Source organism: Corvus moneduloides, chromosome 1 (assembly GCF_009650955.1).
Source record: "Corvus moneduloides isolate bCorMon1 chromosome 1, bCorMon1.pri, whole genome shotgun sequence".
Taxonomy (NCBI): domain Eukaryota; kingdom Metazoa; phylum Chordata; class Aves; order Passeriformes; family Corvidae; genus Corvus; species Corvus moneduloides.
Genome location: NC_045476.1, coordinates 39,473,505 through 39,496,273, shown reverse-complemented (window position 1 = coordinate 39,496,273; position 22,769 = coordinate 39,473,505). Strand labels below are relative to the sequence as shown.

At 44.5% G+C, this 22,769-nt stretch overlaps 1 protein-coding gene across 1 annotated transcript in view; it reads left to right on the top strand.

The window, feature by feature from the left end:
* Nucleotides 1-22,769, top strand: part of SH3BP5 (SH3 domain binding protein 5) — a 51,765-nt gene that overhangs the window by 24,992 nt on the left and 4,004 nt on the right. Inside the window, exons 4-7 of the mRNA XM_032106936.1 lie at nucleotides 6,555-6,719; nucleotides 15,034-15,164; nucleotides 19,036-19,078; nucleotides 20,986-21,205. Coding sequence (XP_031962827.1) covers nucleotides 6,555-6,719; nucleotides 15,034-15,164; nucleotides 19,036-19,078; nucleotides 20,986-21,205 — 559 coding nt within the window. The remainder of the gene's footprint in view (nucleotides 1-6,554; nucleotides 6,720-15,033; nucleotides 15,165-19,035; nucleotides 19,079-20,985; nucleotides 21,206-22,769) is intronic.

Genomic DNA, 22,769 nt, shown 5'->3' with positions numbered 1-22,769 from the left:
GGAAGGTCATGGTCCTTAAAAAAAGCAAACAAAAGCCCTACCCTCCCCCAGTTGCACCACTAGTCTGTTTATTCAGGAAAATAAATGCATCTGAGTATGTAGGAGAATATTCAGCATCACTGCAAAGTTTTTGCAAAAATGTTCTTCAGGCTTTGAGAAACTAAGAAAAATATGATGGTATTTGGTAGAAATACTAGTTGTACAGGACCTTTGGAGGTCATCAGTTCTCAACTTTCTGCTCTAAGCAGATCTGTCACATTGCTGGATTGCATCAGCCATGGCATTGCCAAGTCTTTGAGACCTCCAGAGACAGGGATTTGAAACCTCTCTGTGTAACTTGTCTGCAGGATTGGCCAGCCGTGGCCCTCTTAGTTTAGCCTAGGACATGGTTTGCATTACTCCCAATGAGACTGCACCTTTTCAGCTTCCTCAGCCTGACACCTGCTGTAATGTGCAGGTCCTTTTTGACAGGGCTGACCATGGGATTATTCCGCCCCAAGTGCAGGACTTGACAGGTCTCCTTGTTGTAAAGTGTCTCTTGGCCCAGTCAAGTTTCAACAAGGTCCATCTAGGTTGAGGTTCTGCCTTTTCAACCACCTCCTCTGACTTAGTGTCATTCGTGCATTTGCTGTGGATGGAGTTGCGCCTGTGTCAAGGTTGTTGTTAGTTGTGTTTGGATGTTGAGCATTATGAGCCCTTGTGTTGACATCTGGGCTGCTGCTCTTGTTACTGCCTGCCAGCTGCATTAAAACAGGTTGAGGAGGACTGAAGCCGAAATAGCAGCATTCAATGGCTGGTTACTGTGAATGGTGCAGAGAGCACTCAGCTGCCTCCGCCTTGTAGGCTTCTGAATCACTGCATCTGCTGCAGTGGTGGGTAAGACTGGGATGCTGTGGTCAATGAGTGGTGATCCTGCTGTCCTCATCCCTTACAGAAGCTTGTGCAGACTGCCCTGGTGCAGTCACTGCGATCAGGGATCCCTGAAGACAGGCAGTGCTACAGCAACTCTGGTGGGCGATGGATGGAGTAACGTTCCTGTTTCAAAACATGTTCCCTGTTGTACTTTGCACAGCAAATTAACGTAGGATGTTGATAAAAGGAGGAAAGGGGGCCAGAATGAAAACATCTGAAATTTGCTTCCTTCTGAAGAGTGGGACTGGAACACAGTTAATCATTAATCTATTTGCTAGTAAGCAAGTACATGTTTGCTAGTAGCAATTAAACTATTGTTTTAAAGATTAATGGGTGGGAGAAACATTGGTTTTACAGTAACAAACAAATGCTTTCTAGAGCAAAGGCCTTGGGCCAGCACGTGGTGTGCTGGTGCTTTGTTCTGAGCAGCAGCTGTGTGTTCCCTTCATGCTCCAGCTTATGGTGATTTCAGAAACAGAGATTGTTCATGTCTTTCATTGGCAGTAACACAGAGATGCTGAAATAAAGTGGATGTCAAGGCCTTGGCAGTGCAGGATGAGATAGATTCACCTGGATAAATGAGAAGTCAATTTTGAAAATATCTGATCTTTGCTGACTGACGTTTCTAATGGGAAATTTTCTAGTTTCTGAAAATGCCCTTTTCATTAAATATCATCAGTACTTGTGGTCTGGTTCTCTGGTGAGGCTGGCCAATGGGAGAAATCCTGCATAGGCTCGTCTCCACAAAATGAACCCTCTGCATCTCTTTGGGGCAGCCTGGCTGGGCTGTTAGCTCTGTGCAGGTGTGTTCACGTGTCAGAGACCGACCAGTGCCTGCCAGGGTACGTTAGATGTTGGCTAGCCTCAGAGGAATGTTATAGCTGTGTTGTACCATGTTTCAGTGTCAGTGATACTGTGCAGAAACAAAAACACAAATCAGAGATGAGATGAAATGGAGATACGTCATATGTTCAAGCTATATATGGGAAGGTGGGGAAAATCCTCTATTAGCAGCTGGGCAAGGGCTCTGACTACAAGGAGAGCTTGGGTCAACAGAAGCTATGTGGACTAATCAGAAAATTGTGTTTCATAATTAAAGAGTGCACAGTTTTCTGCTCTGAAAGTGGACAAGCAGATGTCTGTATGCTGCTGCTGGTTCCAGGAGGACTACATTTAAAAAGTGCCTGGTTTTGTTTTCTTCTGTTAGTGTGCCATGGCCTAGCGCTTTTTTAATTTCTGGCTGACAACATAATCTGGCTGTTGTGCATGGTTCCCTTCTGTGCAAGGCCCTGTGTAGGCTAAGCAGGGGACTGCCCAGAGGGTGCAGCTTTTATCCCCCAAAAGGGGTTCGTCAGGGCTGAGCACCGTTCAGCAATACATTAATAACTCACAGTTATGAACCCTGTCAGTACGCCTTTAATTTTACATAATTTAGTTTCTAACTTGACATGTTTTATACCACGGTGCACTGTTTGCTTCTGTGAATGCTGCTACTGCATGTCACTTCTGAGTCTTTGGGAGCTGCCTGGGAAGTTCAGGGCTGTGCCTGTCGTAGCCAGGGAGATCAGGGAGGCAGATGAGCTGGTGAGAGGAGGTCACATGTGCGGAACAGCACAGGGTGGATAGCTGTGTAAAAGGAAGATCTTGGCCATGAGGAGGGGCCTGAGTGGGCAGAGCAGGACTTCTGGATGTGCTGCTGGTTGTAGGGAAGGGATTTACTGTTGTGGGAGACTTGTTTGTAGCTGGCTGCTTGTAGAGGACTGACTTGCAGAGGAGGGACAGAGTGGCAGGAAGAGTTGATGCTCTCTGTGGACAGCATGTGACAGATGTGCTGTGACAGTGGGATTCTCCTTGGCTTCAATCTCTGTGGCCACCTAATCGTGTTTCTTAAGGACTCCCATTTTATATTTTACACTGATAGGGGAAGGGTCTGCAGTGGTGAAGACATTCAGCTGAGTTTCCTGGCAGAAAGCACTGATCATGAGCCACAATGAGCAGTGTCACTGTGGCAGTGGGAGCTGGGGCACAGGTCCTCCAGTTCCCAAGGTGTCAGGACTTTCTCATTTTCAAAAAGATGTTTCTCTGGACGGGCTTTTCTGACTATGATGAAAGAGATTCTCACTTCTATATTGGGTAGACTCCATCAAGCACCAGCGATATGAATGACAGGCAGAAAGTTGACATCCCACTTGCCTCCAACCTCCCTCAGTGATTTTTGTCCTCATCCCTAGTACATTTTCTCTCATTCTACCCCAGGGCTAAACCTCTCTCAACTCAAACACAAGTTTGTGATGAAAGACGACCTAGTTTTCAGCCATTCATTTGAATTTTGGATTTTGGTCTTGAGAGAAACAGCCACTGTCTAAAGTGATAAAGTTTATGTGCAGTGTAAGGAGGCTAATATGGAGACCTGAGCTCCTGCTGGTTTCTCTGTGGTTTTAAAAGCACACAAAGAACATGGCTACTCTCTTTTCCATCCAATGGAGTGACCCGTGGGCTTGGGACTGAGAGCAGTCTGTTGGTGATGGTGCAGAAGAACTTGTACGTGCTGGAGGGAGTTCTAAATGAAGGCTAATTATTGAGTAACTGTACTAGAACACAAAAAAAAGTTCTTGAGTATCCTTTTTCACATGGGCAAAGCCACAAACCTGTTGATGTTTTTCTAATGACAAATGTGTCATTCTTTACCCTAGCATTTGGCTTTTTTCTTTCTCAGGCTTTCAGTAAGCTGCTTAAAATAAAGACAGTAGACTGACTTCAGATAACTGTTGAAGCTAAATTGCTATTTGGACTAACTATGTTGCTTAAAAACAAAACAGTGTTTCCAAATTGCCATTGCAGAGCAGTATTCAACAAATGCAGCTGACACAGTGTTTAAGTATGGCTTTGTTTCAGTTTTCCATTTACCCACATGGTTACAGGGCACGAAGCTGAATGGATTATGGGCCTAGAGTTGTGGGCCAGCCTGTTAACAGCTCCAGCTCTTAATGGCCTGCAGGTCCAGCTGCAAGCAGAAATCTAACTGAATTGTAAATTCTGGTTATTTTATCATAAAGACAATTCTCCTGTTTTGGAGTCAATTATCTGTTAAGGCCTTCATCAGAAGAGTTACTTGTACTGCAAGCTACCACTAAATGTTGTTTTCCATGGGGATTAAGTATCTCAGCTCCTAATGCTCTGCAGGCTTTTTGCTGGCTTAGATGTCTTGATCCCTGACCCAGGTATCTGTGCCAACAGAAACTTTCAAGTGCTGATGCAGTTATGGTGAGAAAACTGTACTTTGGTGCTCGCATTGCCCCTGGGATCTGGTTTTACTGGAGTTTCGAAAGCAGTTAACTGCTGTTGAGGTTCCAAGGAATGGGTCTCCAGTCTGTTTTTGTGTGTTTGTAAGTCATTTCTTGCATGGGCAGGCCTGCTCATGCAGCAGGGCGGCCAAGGAGCTGAAGCTGATTTCACAGCCTTATTGCTGGAAGTTGCTGGGACCTGGCTCCCTCTTGTAGAGTCTTCCATGAAAACCGGTCTTGTTCTTCCTCCAAACGTCCTCAGCATTGTTCTGCAGTACTTGGTGCAGGCTCTTACTGGAGTCTTGCATTTTATTTCCTGTCTTAAAATCCCGTCTCAAACTACTTTATGGGAAACTTTCGGCTTTTATTTGTATTTGATTCCTTTACTAGCATAGGTCAAACTTACTGGACAGAAAAAAAAGTTGGGAATCTTTGGAAAATTCAGTAGATACTTTGGGGACTAAGATTCAGCTTTTTGCTGTATTCTTTGTTGGAAGCCTAGGTTGAGCCTTGTTTGAAGATCCTCAGATGGCTTTCTTGTGCTTGCTGGGTATAATGGTTTAGGTTAGTGGCTAAAAATACTTTATAGTCAGGCTTATTCTGAATTTATAAAATGTATTAATGCATTTGAAACAGGCAGCTGGTGGCTGGGATGATGAGGAGATGTAATGTGTGGGGGTTTTTCTCAGAGAGGAAAAGAGATCGTATTGGCATTGAACTTACCCTAGGATGCTGTGCACCCACTAACCTTGGCCCAAAGATCTGTGCTGCCTTGGAATATGCAGTTCTGCATGGGAATTATCACTTTAGTGCCCTGGCTCTTCACAAAGGCTGTAGGCAAGGTGATGTGGTGTAAACTACCTGAAAACAGCGAAGGGCATGGTTAGATGAACTTCTCTGTGGAAAACACCACCAGCCGCTTCAGAAGGAAATGCATCAGGGACCTTGGCTGGAAGGAAATTACTGCTCTGATTGTGATGACTTTGATTTCCCTCTCTAGCTAGTAACTGAAGGACCTCTGACACATAATTCCTGTTTTTGCATGGTTACCTTGGAGTGAAGTATCTCCTTGTGAGTGAGGGAAGGAAGTAAGAAGAGCTTGCTGCCATTTCAGGACATGGTGAGGGAAACATAGTGTGCTTTATTTCCTTTTGAGACTTGTGTTTAAATTAGGAGTCCTTCTCCCCTGCCAGGGGGCAGGGAGGGAAGGGATTTTTCCATTACCTTTGCAAATAACTGTGGTGTCTCAAGTGTGGAGGTATTTGGTGCAGCTGGTGTTGAGGGGGTGTAGCCAGTTGTTTGCTGGAGAAATGCACCATTGTTCCATTTATTTTGTATCAGGGAATTTTAGCTGCTTCCCAAATGACCGCCATTTCTTCACACTAAAACCTCTTCCTTTATTCGTAAGACTTTATCTTCCTCAGTGTAGTATTCTGTATGCCAGAGTCCTTTCTCCTGTTCGATTCTCAAGACTCCTTCTGTGCATATCATGATACTTAGTTTTATTAATTATTTTGTTCTGTCAGTCATGTCTGGTTAAAGACATTTCTCATAGGTATAGACTGTGGAATTCGAGTTTATTTTTGAAAAATCACTGAAGTGTGAATGAAAACTGTCTTCATGGTCCTGGATGTTCAATTAATTGAATGTGAGGCTTAGATTGGAAGTGTTGTATTTCCAAGCTCAGAAATACTCCTTTAAATAGAAATCTATGAAATATATAATGTAGAAAAATTCAGGGAAAGAATTTTTTTTTTTTTTTTTAATTCCGTTGATTATTCTTATATCTGTGTGCTGGGGACTTGCTGCACCAGTTGTGTACCAGTGATAGCAAAGTAAAAGAACGTCCAAAGAATTAGCGACCACTATCTCAGAGAACTTGTTTATGCTTTATAGCAGGGTAATAATTCCAAAATATTTCTTCAGCATGATTAATGGTGTATCAGATAAAAATCCACCCTGACTAGACTCAGGGAGTGCCATTCTCAGTGTATTCTTGACACGCCACAAGTTTGTCATTGTGCTTTCTTTTGGTTTGTTTCTCAGTGATGAAATCTACATCATTCGGTATTATCTCTCAGCCAGGTGCTTATTTGTAGGCCATCAGCTGAGAGTTTTTTGACCACAAACACCATGAGACACTTCTTGGCAAATGACCTCTTTGGGTGGGAACTGCTGTCTTAGCAGGACTTACTCCAGTGAAAAATATGTGTCACTTCAAGTAAAAGGTTGAGAAACAGTGACGCTAGTGTTGCTCTTTTAAGAAGTCTTGGGATTAGTGTCACAGATCTTCTAAACATGACTGTGAGGGTTCCTTTGTCTCTGATCCCAACTTTTTTTTTTTTCCCCCCCCTTCAGGCACAGCTGGAGGCTCAGAGGGCGACTCAGGACTTTCAGAGGGCCACTGAAGTGCTGCGTGCTGCCAAAGAGACCATTTCGCTTGCTGAGCAGAGGCTCCTGGAAGATGACAAGCGTCAGTTTGACTCTGCCTGGCAAGAGATGCTCAACCATGCTACTCAGAGGGTAATAGAAACTCGTCCCAGCATCTGCCTTTTCCATACTTGATGGTCTCCTGTGGTGTATGAGGCCCAGTTTCTGAAAGACCAAATTTTTCTTTTGGTCCAGGTACATGACATGTAGGAAATGAAGCTATGAAAAATTATGAGGCCTAAGGTTAAATGATCTGGGCCTTGGGCTGCTTCTGGGACAGCTCTAGTTCTTGGTCTGGTGGTGCTGTAGTAGTGGAGTAGCTCTCTACAGAAAATAAAAAAAGTTATTACCATCTATATTACAGGGATAAACAGTGTCTTAAGGCATATCTGCATTTGGAGTTGTGCCAGAATAACTGCATGGGAGTGCCTATTCCTGAATACATGTGTTATGGGAGCATTTACCCTGGAAAAACAGGGACATGTTCCAATTTTAGTATAACCTCTTCTTAGTATGGACTAAATTGAAGAGGTAACTGGTTCAGAAATGTGTGTTTGAATGTAGAATTACTCAAAATTATGTGTTGCATTTAAGCTTGCATGCTGCTTTATCCTGAATTAAATTTGGAATTTAGACGAGGTCCTACATCCTTTGTAAAGTCTTTTTAAACTTACAGAAGAGATGAACCATCTAACAAAGAAAGGCAGTATTCTTTCTAGCAGATGTCAAGAAGAATTTTCCTGTAATTTGTCTTGTCTCTTTTTTCCTGTTTAAAAAAAAAAAAAAAAGGCACAGAAAGTTTTTTTTTTTAACATAAAAGAGCCAAAAATCTAAATTAAAAACCTTTGTTCTGTCATTTCCTTAATATGCCAGTGAAGCTGAACTTGCTATTCCAAACATGTTATCATGCCATACAATGCTCATATTGTCTTGCAGTCCTCAATGCAACAGCTCTGTTGTGTTGCAAAAGCTTCTCAGTTACAAGAAAGCTTCTATTTCAGAGTGGATTTTAAAATCCAGCTGCCTGATGAAGAAACAGGGAACAGAAAGGATGGTGGCTGTGTGTAGGGGAGAGATAGAAAACCTGGTATACATTAGTGAGAAAATGAACTCCAGGCTACTGTTTGTGTTATTGTCCCTGTTATCATTTGGTATTTGCAGATCTGGTGACCTCTGTGTTTATGAGGAGAGACCCACCTTTGCAGTGTGCTTGTGCCAGCTGACATTTTTCCTAGCTGTAATCCCTGCTCAATATGAAGAAAGTGCAGAAATAGATACTTTTTGATTCTCAGAATTGATAGATGAGAAAAACTGGAAGCATCAAAGGAGTTGCTTAGAGCTCCTGACTGGGAAACTGCTGAGTTTTGGTGGACACTGACAGCAATCTACCTCTCTCTAGCTGGCATAACAAAAACTTGTGTTGGGGTGGGTGAGGAAGGAAACAATGGCAATTTGAGAGTACAAATGAATTCTTCTTTTCCTTGGCTATTTCAAAGGCATGTTATATCCTTCTACAACCCTTGATCATTCCCTGACTGTGAGTCTGTGAGAGGTGTGCACCTGAGATGAGCAAACCCAGTGATTCAGAGCAGCAGATGGCTGCTGGCAGTGTTTGGTGGAGTCACGCTGGTGGTGTTGATAGGTGCCATCACTGATTGTAGGATACCTGTTTGTTGGAGGGCTGATTCAAGCCATAATGCCTCTGATTTGTTAGAGCTGAACAGCAGATAAGGAACTTAGGTGTACGTACTGCAGCTGTAAAATCTCCTAGGCTGGACTGTATAGAGCAGCTGAGGGCTCCTGGAATGGAAAACTTGTTATCCAACAATTCCTGGTGCTTAAAATAGTCTGGGTAAGCTCAGTTCCCAGAAAACACCCATCTGTACCTTTCCAGGGTGCAGCAGGTTTTGAGAGAGTTGCATGGAAGTTTGTCTTACAATTTTCATTGGCCATGGTGGAGGTCTTGAGGCTAAGGCCAGAGCCAAGAAGGGTGAAAATGCTGTTGGAAGTCCTGGCTGAACACACCCAACATTAGTTTGTTTGGAGTGCTTGACTGAATTTTTATCTTCTCTAAGAATGGAGTGAAAACTTCACTTGGCTTCAGTGCATGCAATTAATGGAAGTGCTTAGTGTTCAGTGAGGCAAACAGAATAATCGGGATCTCGGGGAGCAGAAAACATTGACATTCCCTACCAAGCTATGGATGAAAACAGGTCAGAGGATGAGATCTTGTAGAGCAAAAGTTCTCCTTGACTGCCACAGTGTTGCTGACAACTCAGATCATTAACTATGAATTACATTAGAAATCACTAATGGAAAAAACTGTTTCTTAGGGTGAAGGCTGAGGACTAAGAAATAGGTGCCTTCTACTTGCACAAATAAAATTGCGCTTGGAGAAAGCTTCTGCAGTCTGGTTATTTGGATTTTCTAGCTTTTTTTGCATGTATTTTTAGATGACAGTTGTCATCTATAAATGAAGAGAATAATCTTGCACTGAGCCTTGTACAGCAAGGACTCAAGTGCAGAAAAGCACCTCTGAGCCAGATTTTAGAAGTGGGCTACTAATTCATTTGTTTCTCTACTGATAGAAATGTCAGGCAAGAGTAAAGTGTTTTTATTTGCTGTTCTAAGGCACGGGCAGCAGGCTTCACTGAATTAATCTGTAACTTGGAACCAAACCTAAGCCCTGTTAGCAGCTTGGTAGCTAACAAACACTGTAAACAGAAAGCATAAAGAAAAAGGGTAGGCAAGAGAACAAATGAGAAACTGATTTCTTATACAGCTATGTGTGGAAGTGCTGCCAGGTTATTTTTGCACTTGACCCTATGGATATAGACAAAGACTTGGTGTCCAGAGTACCAAACAGGAAATGCTGTTTCCAGACCCTCACTGGGAGGACATAGAGATAAGGGTTGTATGTTGTAATTGCTTTTTGATGTCTTGATAGTCTGAAAAGATATTAACACTATTTTTAATGTGACCATCTCTCAGGCTTCTGTAAACAAGACTTTTGTAGCCACTGATGTAGAAAATCACACAATTCAACTGATGCGAAATGGGAGAGTTACCGAAATTTTGCTTTTCCTGGATGAGCTGGAAGCATAACGTGTGGAAAATCTTTCTATTCATGAAGCAGGCAGGACCAGCATGAACAGGTACAGGGAGTACAGGCTGTCACTCAGAAATTTCTTTGCACCTTCAAGTTTGAGCTTGTTTCCAAAGGGGGCTGGGAGCATAAACAGGAGCTGGACTCCTGCCTACCTGCCTGCGAAGATGGAACTAATCCCTGCAAATGTCTGTGCTTGAGCTAAATGTTCACAACAGTGAAGCACCGGACTGTGGTTCAATCCTGCAAGTCAGACAGCTGCTTTGCCCATTTCTATTCTTAACTTGATGCATATTTTGGGGTAAAGTCCTGTGGTTTTTTTCTAGATGTCTGTTTTTCCACAGATCTGAGAAATGTAATGATGCTTAGATTGGAATTTAGCTCATCAGTGTCAGGTGTCTAGAGCCTGACTTTGTATCACAATTACTTGCCAAAAGTTCCATTATGATGAAAGGCGGTCTGATCAATAAGTGGTGTCTGGAGAGCAATTCATGTGGCCAGAGGGGCAAGGTCATTTTAAGATAAATTCTCTGTTGATTATAATGGAAATGTAGACAAGCTTGATGAGCTCTTAAGCTGCCTGGGGAGGAAAAATACTGTTCACTCTTAGCCATTGGCTTAGCAGGATTGTGGTAACTGCAGTGTCTCTTTAAAATTTGGTGATGATGTTTTTGCTAGTGGATGCCAGCCTGTTAGTACCTTGAATTGTAATGCTGCAGTTTGAGGTGCAGAGAGCAGGGCTATGAAAGAGGGTCCTGTGAAAGGAAACTTCCACACAAAGGATATTGAATTTTGGAGGGATGGAGGAAAAAGGTCTTCACATTTTTGCTCCTACTGAAAATAATTCATAAAGATGTACAAAAGGAAAGTACTGACAGATGTGTTACCTCTAGTTTGAGACAAGCTGGAGCAGAATGGAAGACCCTTCATGAATTTCAGGAGAAATTGCTAATTTCTAATTGCTGATGCAATCTGCAGCCTTAAAAAGGTTCTGCTTCTACAGTCTTTCCTGAGATATGTTCAGTTCATAAATTCTGGCAGGGAGAAGAAATGTTTTGGCTCTTGATCATGAGACATTTTAAAAAGGAGAGGATGAGGGGAGAGTAAAGAGGGAGGAGGCATGCTCCCTCTTGGATTAATTTGGCTTGTGAAGCTCCCTTTGATATTACACCATGAAGTACCATCTGTCAGTGTAAAATGTGTGGGTGCTTTCGTGATGTAGAGAGGAGAGATACTTCCTGCAGCTAGAAAAACTTAGAGGAAAAAGGGGGAGAAGAAAAGTCTGTGAAAGTAACAACAAAAATACCACATCATTCCTTGTCCTAATCTCTCTGTCACTTTATCCTGGAAATGCAGTGATTTTTTGCAATCCTTTGTATTGTTGATTCTCTCCTCCTGGTTTACTGATATTGCATTGTCTCTCTCCTCTTTTATTTTTAAGTTGTCCCCTAGAAGAACGATAAATTTAATTTTTTTTGTGAAAGAAACGGTCCTTCTGAGTAATTATCTGGCTTAGATGGTCAACTTTGCTCAACTCCACTGATAAAATTTTTCTTTTGCATTTGTTGTTACTACTAAAATTTTGTCTGGAGTCCATTTTTTACTTCAGATTATGGAAATACTTTGGGTGGAACAAAGCTACTTGCCCAGATTTATTGATGGTAAATATATACTCTACACTGACGTTCCTTTTTCAGACAACTGGGTAGGAAATAGGGGTTAGGGAAGAAGAGGAATTGATCAATCCCGGTGATGGGGGTATTTGCTTGCTTTGTTTTCATTACTTGTGTCTTACAGCCTGTGCTTTCCTGGGAGAGTGAGTTCTGCCTGGAGTAGGTGGTCCAGTAGGGAGGGACAGGCAAGGGCTACAGAAATGTCCAGTGATTGTGTGGGTATCCTAGAAGTTCATCCATTCTGGGTGTTTTTGTCCAAGAGTATGTCCCCTGTTCACCCCAAGGGTGAGCTGAAAGGCAGGTACAGTGTAAGGAGGTGAGATGTGTCTCAAGCAGCCTTTAAAGAGATGTTATCCTCACTTCTTTCTCTGCCTTTTTCTAAGTGATGCTGTTGCATCTGTGATGGCTTAGGAGCATCTGCTGATGCCTTAAGAGGCCTCCTGGGAACAGAGGCTAGACAGGAGTAAGGGAATAAGGTAGGTATTTATTTGAAAGGCCTTCAAAGGTACCCCCTGGGGGCCAGAGGCCATTGCCAAGATGGACCCCGAGATGGACGACAGGTCACGAGTTCTTCACACTTTCATAGGTTTGGTTCATTTGCATAGCAGGGTTAATTCTCCAGTTAAGGCTTTGGTTTAATGATGTAATTCCCCTCAGCTTTCCCCCCCTTAGAGGGTCTTCGGTTTATACTTTTGGGCCTAGGATGGTCTGGGTGTCCTTGGAGAGCAGGCCCAGAGAGGCTTTGTTATGTCTACCTAGCACGAGAGAGCAGAAATTAGCAGGCTACAAGAAACTTCAGAGTTACACACTAAGCGGTACAGAATTTGAAAATGATAAAAGTTAAAACCTGAGGCATCACTACAAGGCAAGGTGGGTGGTAGAAGCACTTGGATTAGACAAACCAGCTTATTTGGTAACTGTGACCAAGAGCTTGTTTACAAGTCCATCTGACACTGCAGTTTTTTCACCAAATGTATTATTAGTGCTAATAAAAAGTACTTCTTTCCTTCACAAGCCTATCTGTCTTTTTCTAAACCTTCTCCCAGGTATTATCCTGAGCCTTGGGTGTGCACCTTGAGCTGCTGTCCCAGGGAAAGGGGACAGGCTGTCTCTGCAGAGGTGTGCGGACAATGTGAGCATGGTGACAGAAAGCCCATAGGAAAACAAGGGTTGGGGGTGGGGCAGGGGGGTGGGAAGAGAGATTTTCTTACATCACTATTTTCTCAAAAGAATTAAGTATATAGCCTTTTCCCCCCCTTTCTTGCTGGAAAAGGTAATGAACATGGGTATATATGGCTGGCAGCAAATTCCACATTTTGTCAGGTATTTTGAGGCATTTGCAATCTTTCATCCTCAAAGCCCAGTTCTGCAGGGTTCACCATTTCTGTGATATTTGATATGAAACATTTGAAAAATCAGCATGATACTGGACACCTAACCTGCTTATGACTCTGGTGCTGGTCTTCCTTAGCACGTGATTTATCAAAATTCATGCTAATTTTGCCCCAAGAATGGATGCAAGAGACTGACATGTAATTGAGCATTGGGAAATTCCGGTTGTTCCATTATTTTGTAGCTTACGGTGTTTTTAAATTGCAGTTTCCTTGCCACTCTAGAAAGAAGATGAACCACCTTCTGTGCAGTCTTTGGAGACTGCAGTTTAATTTAGGAGACTTCCATGTTGAAACCAGCCTTGTCTGACACTTTTCACTAAGGAAAGTCGTTGCACCAACTGGCTTTAAAACAGTTGCTTGAGATAAGAGGCTGCAGTTTATTTTTGAGGATGCAGGAGAGAGTATGTTATGAGCCTGATAGATTTCCCCCTCCCCCCCTCCCTTTCTTTAAAAATGGATGCCTTATATAGATGAGAAAGTTGAGGGGTTTTGGAGTTGAGTATATTATTTTATATCTGATCAAAAGATCCTTTGAAAATCTTTATTTCTCATAGTTTAAAGTTCTGTAGCAATTCCTTTCCTTAATAATGAGTGGTGTGTGCAGATGAGCAAGAAGTGGCCTCCAGGTGTGGCAGCAAGAGCTACGAGTTGATGCTGATGGAGTTTGGCTTTGGCAGTTTCACGCATTCATTTAGGCATCAGAAAGGACAACATGAGAGTTTTCCTGAGAGGAGCAGCGCTCCAAGGAAGTCAGAGTTTACCATCTCTTTTCCCTGTTCAGTTCAGCCTGAGGGCTAGGAGGGCTAGCACACTTTTTCCAAAACCTAGAGCTTTGTGGGTGAGGTTATTTAAAATCAAGGTATCTTGAATATTCTCTCTGCGTCTGAGAGCTCAGATGCACAGTCTGGTGGTGGGAGCCAGTTGGAGCAAATCTGCTTGAAGCTGTGGAGTAGTTGGTATCACAGCTGAGGCATTTCAAAATTCAGTACTGGAGAAAATGAAGTCCTGCCATTTTTTGTATAAATACCTTCTTAGCTGCAAGAAAGGAAGCTTAAAAAGATCACCTGCTTTCCCCTCAATAGCTAGACCAACAAAGACGTGTCACCACTTTTGTGACTTTAAATAAATTAGTCACCTCCCTGTCTGGATCTTGACTGCTAGTGCACTAAATAAAACACATTTTCTGACACCTCTGACATTGTAAATTTGGACATTAAAAGTACCCTGGATAGAGCTACTGGCAAAGCTTGGCTATGGGATACCAACAGTGCAGCTAATGGAGAGACATTTACTTTTCCTGTTCCAATGCTTGACAACTCTTTCAGTGAAGAAATTTTTCCTTATATCCAATCTAAACCTCCCCTGGAGCAACTTGAAGTCCTTTTCTCTTTCCTGTAGCTTGTTACCTGGGGGAAGAGGCCAAGCCCCACCTGGTTATACCCTCCTTTCAGGTACGTGTAGAGAGCAGTAAGGTCTCTCTGAGCCTCCTTTCTCCAGGCTAAACAACCCCAGCTCCCTCAGCTGCTCCTTATCAGACTTGTGTTCAAGATATCTTGATACATGAGGATAGTGGGCTGGTCATCAGCATAGCTTCCCTTGTCTGGGTAGTGGGAGTGTCAGCTCAGGGCTTGAACCTTTGCATTTTCAGTGTTGAAACTGTGATTTCAGGCATGTCAGCTGTTTTAAGAGAAGAGCCATCTCAGACACACAGTCTTCTAGTGACTGGTGATTCAGGCCAAACTGTATTTGAGTCCTCCCTCTGCCGTGGTTGGTGTTCAGCCCTTTGCAGAGTGATGGGGCTGTAGCTGGGAGCTGACCAACCTGCCAGCTCTGTGCAGGGGAAGTCAAGTTCCTGGGAGAGGAGCAGGAGGAAGCATAAACATTGCTCTTGAATGTAGTTGGGTGACTTCTGCTAGTGTTGCTTCTCTTGTGAATGTCTAACTGGGTTAAAGAATGGATGATCCCAAAAGCTGAGGGTCTGCTGTACTTCCTGTAAGAGGGATTATGTGAAAACCTGTAACACCTCTCATAATTACAGTGTTTGAAGACTTGACATGTTGCTGTTCTTTTTGGGAAAGACTTTTAAGCAGGTTCACTGAAAGTAATTTTTTTCTATGCCCTCACTTTCCTGACATGAGGTGATTGGAGAGATTATAAAGTTGATGTTAATTGAAATGATAAGAAGTGGATCATTGTGTCTTGCTGCTCAACCTGTTCTTTTCCCCCTCTTGAAGGTCATGGAGGCAGAGCAGACCAAAACAAGAAGTGAGTTGGTTCACAAAGAGACTGCAGCCAAATACAATGCTGCCATGGGAAGGATGAAACAACTGGAGAAGAAGCTGAAAAGAGCCATCAATAAATCAAAGTATGTTTTATGTTTGGAGAGGAGTTTAGTGATGAAAACTGGGGGGGGGAAATACCTGTTCTGTGGGGGTTTTGAACTTGCAAAAGGGTATTGCTCTTTGGGTTCCTCTCTGTGTGTAGCAGCCTCTCAGCACAATTGGTACTGGTATTTGTCCTTGTTGTTCTTCTAAGTGTCTTTTGAAACACCTGGCTTGATAGACTGGTGAACTACATGGGATAAGAAACCTTTTCTGAGGAGCATCTTGGTCTTGTTCTAGTGCACTGAACTCCTTGGTGGTGTGTGACTTGAGGAGCAGGCTCATGGGATCCGCACAGGTGCTGTCTGCAGAGCTGTGTGTGTAGATGTTTCACAGCCTGGGATTGTTCACAGTTCTTATTTTTAGTTAGGAGAGCAACAAAGCAAGTGACGGAAAGCTGAAAGGTGCGAGTCTGCACGGGTGTAACGTGCTGTACATGAGGCTTGTTTACTTCCTGACACTGCCATGGCAAAGCTGTGTGAGAGCCATTCTTGGGGAAGGAAACACCTTTCAGAGGGCATAGCTAAGCAGCTTGTGTCATTAATAATTGTCTCTGCATTTGCTGTGCAGTTTGGCTCTGTTGCAGAGAAGTGAAACAGCTTTTTTTTTCAGAACCTGTGTGGAATTTGGCCCTGTTTACAACCAATTCTTAATCTTCTTTGTATTTCACAGACATTTTTAAAAAAAAATATTTCCAGACTGTGGCTTGTCTAAACAATCTGCTTGCTGTATTTAGAATTTAATCCCCTCCATCTAAAAATGACTTTTTGGTGAAATCAGTCAACTAGAAATCTATTTTGATTGGGGTTTGCTCAATTCAAGAAAGGATTAGCACTTCCCAAGCAAGATCCAAGCATGTTTGCCGAAACAGTGTAGTGGTGTGACTTCCTAGAAGGAGCGGCATGCTGTTTGTCTAGCACTGTGCAGGGGCTGTGAAAACCATCGTCAGATCACCAAATGACAGATTCCTCTGGATAAGGGCAATATCTGAGAACAGTTTTGGCTGCTAGGAGTTCCTTCCTTGCAATAAGATTTAAAATAAAGACCATGATTAAGTTGTCAGTACATAGCTTTCTATAATGATGGTGTGGAGCCTGGCGTCCCAGCTGCCTCTTGTGTGATGTGCCTCAGAGTTTTCATTTCCTTGCTGGAACTACCCTCAGAGGGGTGTCTCGTGTCATTCTCCTTGGGCCAAGCTGGTTTTCACTTCTGTGGAAGGATCCCAGTATATTCCTTTGTCTCACAGCAGGGCTGACTGCAGCATAAACCATCTAGGTAGGGTGTTTTGGAGTTCCTTTAATAAAGGGTGTACAGAAATGCCACTTCTAACCTAGTATTAACATGAAAGATGCCTGGTGGCACAAATAGTTGCGGATGTCTTTGAAGTCATGCTACATAGGGATGTTGGAAAGGTCAGTCGTTTCCCAGCATTGCAATTTTCACATAAAGGAAAATTGCAACTGAACTGAAAACATCAGTGCTGTCAAGTGGCTACAGAAGCTGGGAAATGAGGCTGCTGAATTTGTGGCTGTTTGTATTGTAGGGTGTAGCTGGCCTCTAGCTGCTTTTCAGGAAGGATTTAACACCAGCATCCTGCTCTGACCTTCTCCCTGGGTGGTGTGGGAGCACTGGCTGTAACACTTGGGCCTTTCTGGCCTTTTGTTCATCCTCTCTTTAAACTCTTGGATAGACGTGCTGAATGAGTTGCTCTCTTTTGGGCAGAAAATGATTTGCATTTGCTCCTTGCTTCAGCTGGGATTAAGATGCTTAAAGCATTACTATTTTGAAAGCAAGACTGGGGCATCCTGGAGGAAAGTCATTTAGATGATTTACCGTGTAAAGTTGATGATCGAAGGGTTATTGGATAGTTTTGTTTTGGTTTTGTTTTTAATTTAGTTTCTGGGTGTTTATTTGCTTGTAAGCTGTGAAAATGCATACGGCTGCATGTTCTTAACAGTCACCAGATCTCCTGGCTCAGTGCCTCGGAGCTGTAGGATAATGAACTCGCCTGTGTTAGCTGGTTTTTGGAAGTCACTTTCTGCTCTGGCGACTTGGGCAAAGTGCCTTTCACTCTTCCTGTCATTGACTTCAAAAGCACTTTGTGCAGTGCCCTGGACTCAGCTGGCCAGTGATGTAGGATTGCATCTGTGGGCGAGTCTCCTGCCCTGCTGAGTTACAGACCAGCCCTCAGTGGCTACAGGGCCACGGATGTGAGGGAATGAAGTGACCCCAGGACATGGGAGTTCCTCCCCTGCCAGTGCCCTGGTTCCTGCTGGCATCAGGTGCCCAGCTGTGTGTGAGCCATCAGTGAGCAGGAGTGTTTATGTGTGAGGCTCTTGGTCTCCTTTTGGTGGCTGAGGTGGGGTTTTTCTTGCCTGTTGCACGTAAGCGTTCCTGCCTGTATGTGCACGTGTAGGTATTTGTGTATACACACATATGCATTTATGTGTTGTTTTTTCACACCATGCAAACACACGTGTGCTTGTTGCTGATAGAGAAGGGACTTTTCCCAAGGCTTGTGGAAGCTGGTGGGAGGTTAGGACTCAAGCCTGGTTGTTCCCTCCCAGCTGGCACCAGGGTAAGGAAGGTTGAGAATCGGGTCATTTGAGGTGGGTGGGTTTCAATGCTTTCCCTGTGCATGTTTCCCTGCAACACCATTCTGTCACTATCTGCGTGCTCCCATTGCTTTGGGGTATGGCTGTAGGAGTCCTTTATCTGTTGAATCCAAATTCTCCACTGCAGTGTTTTATCCTGCCTGGCAGGTGCATTTGTGTAGCCTTGGGCAGGGTTATGTCCCAGTAAGGGAAGGCAGAGGTGCATTTTCGCTGGATCTTGTCCCTGGAAGCATGGAGACTTGGCTGTGCGCTCCTGATGATGGTGGGAAGGTGCTTAAGAATATCAGAGCTGGAAATTACCTACTCTAATGGAAACACAACTCAGTTATTTTGTGTGTGACTGTGTAGTGATTTCAACCCTTCAAAGAATATAGGATCAGAAAGCCACAGCTTCACACTCCTGAAGTCCCAAATGCGGCTGCAGTAGGGCTTACAGCTCAGAAGAGCCTTGCTGTCAGGGTAGAAACACAACAAGGGTAGTTCACATTCTATTTCATGTAAAACCATATCCAATTGTTTATCTCTCCCCTACTTTCCAGGAGAGCTTCTGAGAGGGGAGAAGGGTAGTGAGCCCTGCTGAAATAACAGAGCTTTTCTTTTTTTAGTCCTGCTCAGTGTTGTATCAGATGATACTGGCTTGTGGGCTTCAAAACTTTGAGCATGGAAAGTGGTTTCAAGGCTTTGTACTGCACCTCTTATACCCCTGTCCTCTTGCAACCTTATAAGCAAGTTTAGGGAAGTGCCTGGTGGCCACTGTTGGGAAATGTTGTGCCCTTGTATGTGGTGCTCTGAGCTCCCTTCACACCCTTCACTGAAAAACCCAAGAACTGCCCTTCTACCCCCCACACCTGAACACGGAGCAGGTTCACCCTCTGTGGGAATTTACATATGCTGTGGGCTCAGAAATCAGCTGAGTAGAGAGAGGATGCCTGTGCCTGAAGCTGGATGTTACATTTAAATATCTTGCAGAATCTAGGCCTGGAGGAATTATGCTGTCAACTCCAAAAACTGGAATTTTGCAATCTGTATTTAGGTCAAAAGACCCATGAGAAATAGATGCATTAGAGAGTAAGAGACACTGAGAACATGTGTAGGTGTTCCATCATCTGAATAGTGGTCTCTTGAGATTGCAGTGGTACACAAAATAGCTGTGTTAATGCTACAAAGAGAGCAACTCCCACGCCAGTACACTGCATTCAGTCCCAGTGATTGTAAACAACTGTTCTTTGTTTTTCCACAGACCTTATTTTGAACTCAAGGCGAAGTACTATGTCCAACTAGAGGTAAGTATGTAATTCAGATCCATCTGAAACTCTTTACTGCTTACAGTAAATATTGAAATTGCATCTAAAGTGCTCTGACAACTGCATTGTGTTTCTATACAAAGCCAATTCAAAACCTCTTGAGCAATTTGCTAAGCACATTTTAAAGATAAAAGACTAAGAGAGTCTTTGTTTCCTTGTGTGAAATATGAGTGTTTGAACTCTGTCAGAACCAAAAGAGTACAGTTTCACTATCTTTGCTTCTTGTAGTTTAATGTATCTGGGATTTATTTGTTTGTTGTGGGTTTCATTTTTTTTTCCCCCTGTATTTTGTGCTTCAGACTGTTTAGCTGTGCTTGGGGTGCTCTTTTATGTTCACTGGTTGGATCAATTAACAGAATAAGTAACCTGCTTGCAGTGCTCAAACATCACGCAGATGTGAATTTCTGATTTGGGGTTTGGCATAAGAGGGATTTGGGATTTGGCTGGGTAGGCTTCCAGGGCTTTTTGGCATCTCTGTGCTGCATTCTGTGTGGTGCAATGATGACTGGCCAGTGCTTGGGCATAGCAAATGCCTTGCAGGGCACAGTGGCCCTGAGGTGGGCATGGCAGTTCTGTGTGGGATGGTAATCCCTGCTATTACAGCCAGTCTTGGAGCTGTGAGGGCAGAGTAGCCCTACAAATTCAAATGCAAGAATCACTCTCTACCTGAGTGACTTTTGCTGCATGTGGCCCCCAAAACCAGGAGCCTGGCTTCTCGGAGTTGCAGGGTGGTGGCCGGTACTGTTGTTGTGTGGGATGTGCTCAGGGTTTACATGGAGCACATTGCCTTGGACTGCTGGCCATGGGTGCAGGAAGGCTCCAGTGGGGCGCTGGGTTGGTAGGAGCCTAGCTAGAAAAGTATTTCCATTCCTTGTCTGGGGTACAAGGCACATCCCACAACAGTTTTGAGAGTCCTTCCCTGGGCTGCCTGAGATTCAGCAGCATTTTGTAAGCCTCAGAGAGTCTGGTGTGCACCTTTTTCCTTGCCAGGATACAGGCTTGGGTGCCCTCTCCTACTCTGCCTTGCCTGCCTGCAGCTGCTGCTCCCTCAGGCGGAACCCTTGCCTGCCCTGGGCTGGATGCCAGCCCAATAATCCCATCTGCCTAGAAGCATCTTTCGAGAAGTTCCCTTTTTTCCATGGGCAAAGGCCCACTGTTTGTGAGCCTGTTGCTTCTCCATGGCAGCTGCTCAGTGCCTTCCTGAAGCAAGGTGATTGTGTAAACTGTATGGAAAAAGACAGCACAGATTGCTTTTAATGCACATTAAAAACCAGCATTGAGACAGCCACAGACACACAATCAGTGTTTCCCCTTTGGGAAATAGGATGTACAACACTTTTGCCCTTGCTGTAGGGTGGTGTTTGTGCCTGGGAACACAGGAACTGCTGTATTACAGCTGTCAGGGTTTGAGGTTTGCTGCTGTCTGCTCTGCAGATCTGGTGAGCAGAAGTGATGGGTTCGGTGCTCAGCAGAGAGTGGGGCTTAGCCCCCTCAGGGGTTATCCCCAGCCCTGCTGTGCCCTGCAGACCTTGGGGTGGTTCTGGGGTAAGCAGTGACATAGTTGAGAGTGCATTCCTGTTAAGGAGAGATCCTGCATGTTCACATGTTAACAGGGCCTCTGCTCTGTGCTCAGCCAGGGGCTGTGACCACACTCCAGAGGCAGTCCCAGTCCCTGGCTCCTGTGGTTGGCCTTGCTCTTGTCTCCTTCACAAGTGCCACTGCTTGTGCCAGGGTGCTTCTGAATTCTGAACTCTGCCATCCCCCAGATACCAGCCCTGGTTTGTGCTTGCCTGTCCAGAGCCAGGGCACCTGGACACATAACAGGGAACTGTGTGCTGTGCCTTGTTTGTAGTGAAAGTCCATCTAATACCTGTCTCCCTTGTTAGCAACTGAAGAAAACAGTGGATGACCTGCAGGCCAAACTGGCCCTGGCAAAGGGAGAGTATAAGACTGCCTTGAAAAATCTGGAGATGATCTCAGATGAGATTCATGAGAGGAGAAGGTCCACTGCCATGGGGCCCCGAGGATGTGGCGTGGGTGCCGAGGGGAGCAATACCTCTGTGGAAGACCTGTCAGCGAGTAAACCGGAGTCAGACACCGTCTCCAGTGAGTACAGAGCACTGTTGTGCTTGGGAATATCCCGTGGGCATCGTAAGGAATGCTGACATTAGGGTTGCTCTGTGTATTCTGCAGTTTTGAAATTTGCTGGCTGCTGTGAGACTGTGGCTAAGTTATGACGCTTCTTGTTATTGCAGGAGTTGATTACATTCTTTAATAGCCAATTTTCAAGGGAAAGGGTAATGAGTTAAAGTGCATCAGCCATTCCCTTAACATCTCTGTAGTTTTTTGTACAGTGCTGTAAGGAGCGAAATTAATGCACTTCAAAGCATGTGTCTAATTTTAAGCCAGTGCTGCTGCTGGCAGTGACTTGCCTGGAGTGGTCGCAGGCTGTTGCAGATCATTCAGCCAGCCTGGGAGCAGACTTTTTGGATCAAGTGTTGTCTTCCAGTGCTTGGCCTGTGGCAGAGGGAACTCAAGTTGTGGCTACAGTAGTACAGAAAGGTGTGATGCTCACATGGAAGCGTGTAAGGATAAGCTCCTTGGTGCTGCAGAGTCTTTTGCCAAGATGTGATTTCAGCAGAGCATGTGTGCTGTGAACAAGGAAGTGAAGAAGCAGCAATATGCTGATGCAGTGTGCTGAGGGGCTCTGTAGGAGATATTGGTGACAGCAACAACCTCCAAGCAAGCAAGGGAACCTCTGCTTTCTGGGGGCACGTGGAGACCTTGTGTTGCAAGGCCTGTTACATGGCGAGTTTGCATTTGTCCTGGCTGTGGGTGAAAGTGGATAGATGGGCATTGCATGTGGCCTACTTTTGCCTCCTTCCTGGACACTTTTTCCCCTTCTTGATGCAGAAAGTCTTCTTGCTGCCCAGTCCCAAAAATTCCAGTTTAATTTGTATTTCAGCTTCATTTTTGCAGGGAAAAGTCTAGGTCAGGATTGCAGGAGTTCACAATTGCACAGCCCTGGTGCCCAAAGGCAGAACATGCAATTTCCACATAGACACCAGTGTGTACTGGCACTGAGGCCTTGTAGCTCCATGGTACAGCCTTGTGTGAGGCGTGGGAGCTGGGAAGGAGCCCTGGGCTGGCTTCTACCCTCTGCAGTGGCAGGAGTTCCTGCACGATGTGTTGGTGCTCTCTCACTCAGTACTGTGCAGTTGGGACCTGAGTTGCAGCAGCGAGTGCTGTGTCTGGACAGCTGATGCAGCCAGCTTTTGGTGTGGCTGCTTATCTTCTGCCACCCTGAATTCCTGAGGTTGATCCTTTCTGAGCTAGGCAGTAATTGCCTCTTTTGCATGCCCACAAGTCCCCCTCCTCAGGCAGAAGGCCTCCTGAAAGCCTTAGATATAACTGACTTGAGGGTATCTTGTGCTGAAGGAGTTCAGGGGCCTGGGATATAGGGGCAGAAAGAGCCAGGAAAGTTAATACTAATTAATATTAGTTGCTGGCTCCCCTGGCTGCTGCTGAGGCTGCAGACAAGGACCAGCAGTGTGGGCTCATCCCTCTTTTTGAATTGCCCAGTCTGACATGGGTGGAAAGACATCAGCTTGTGTCTGGTGCCATCACAGAACTGGGTTATGACAAGGCAAGACTAGCAGCCTGCCAGACT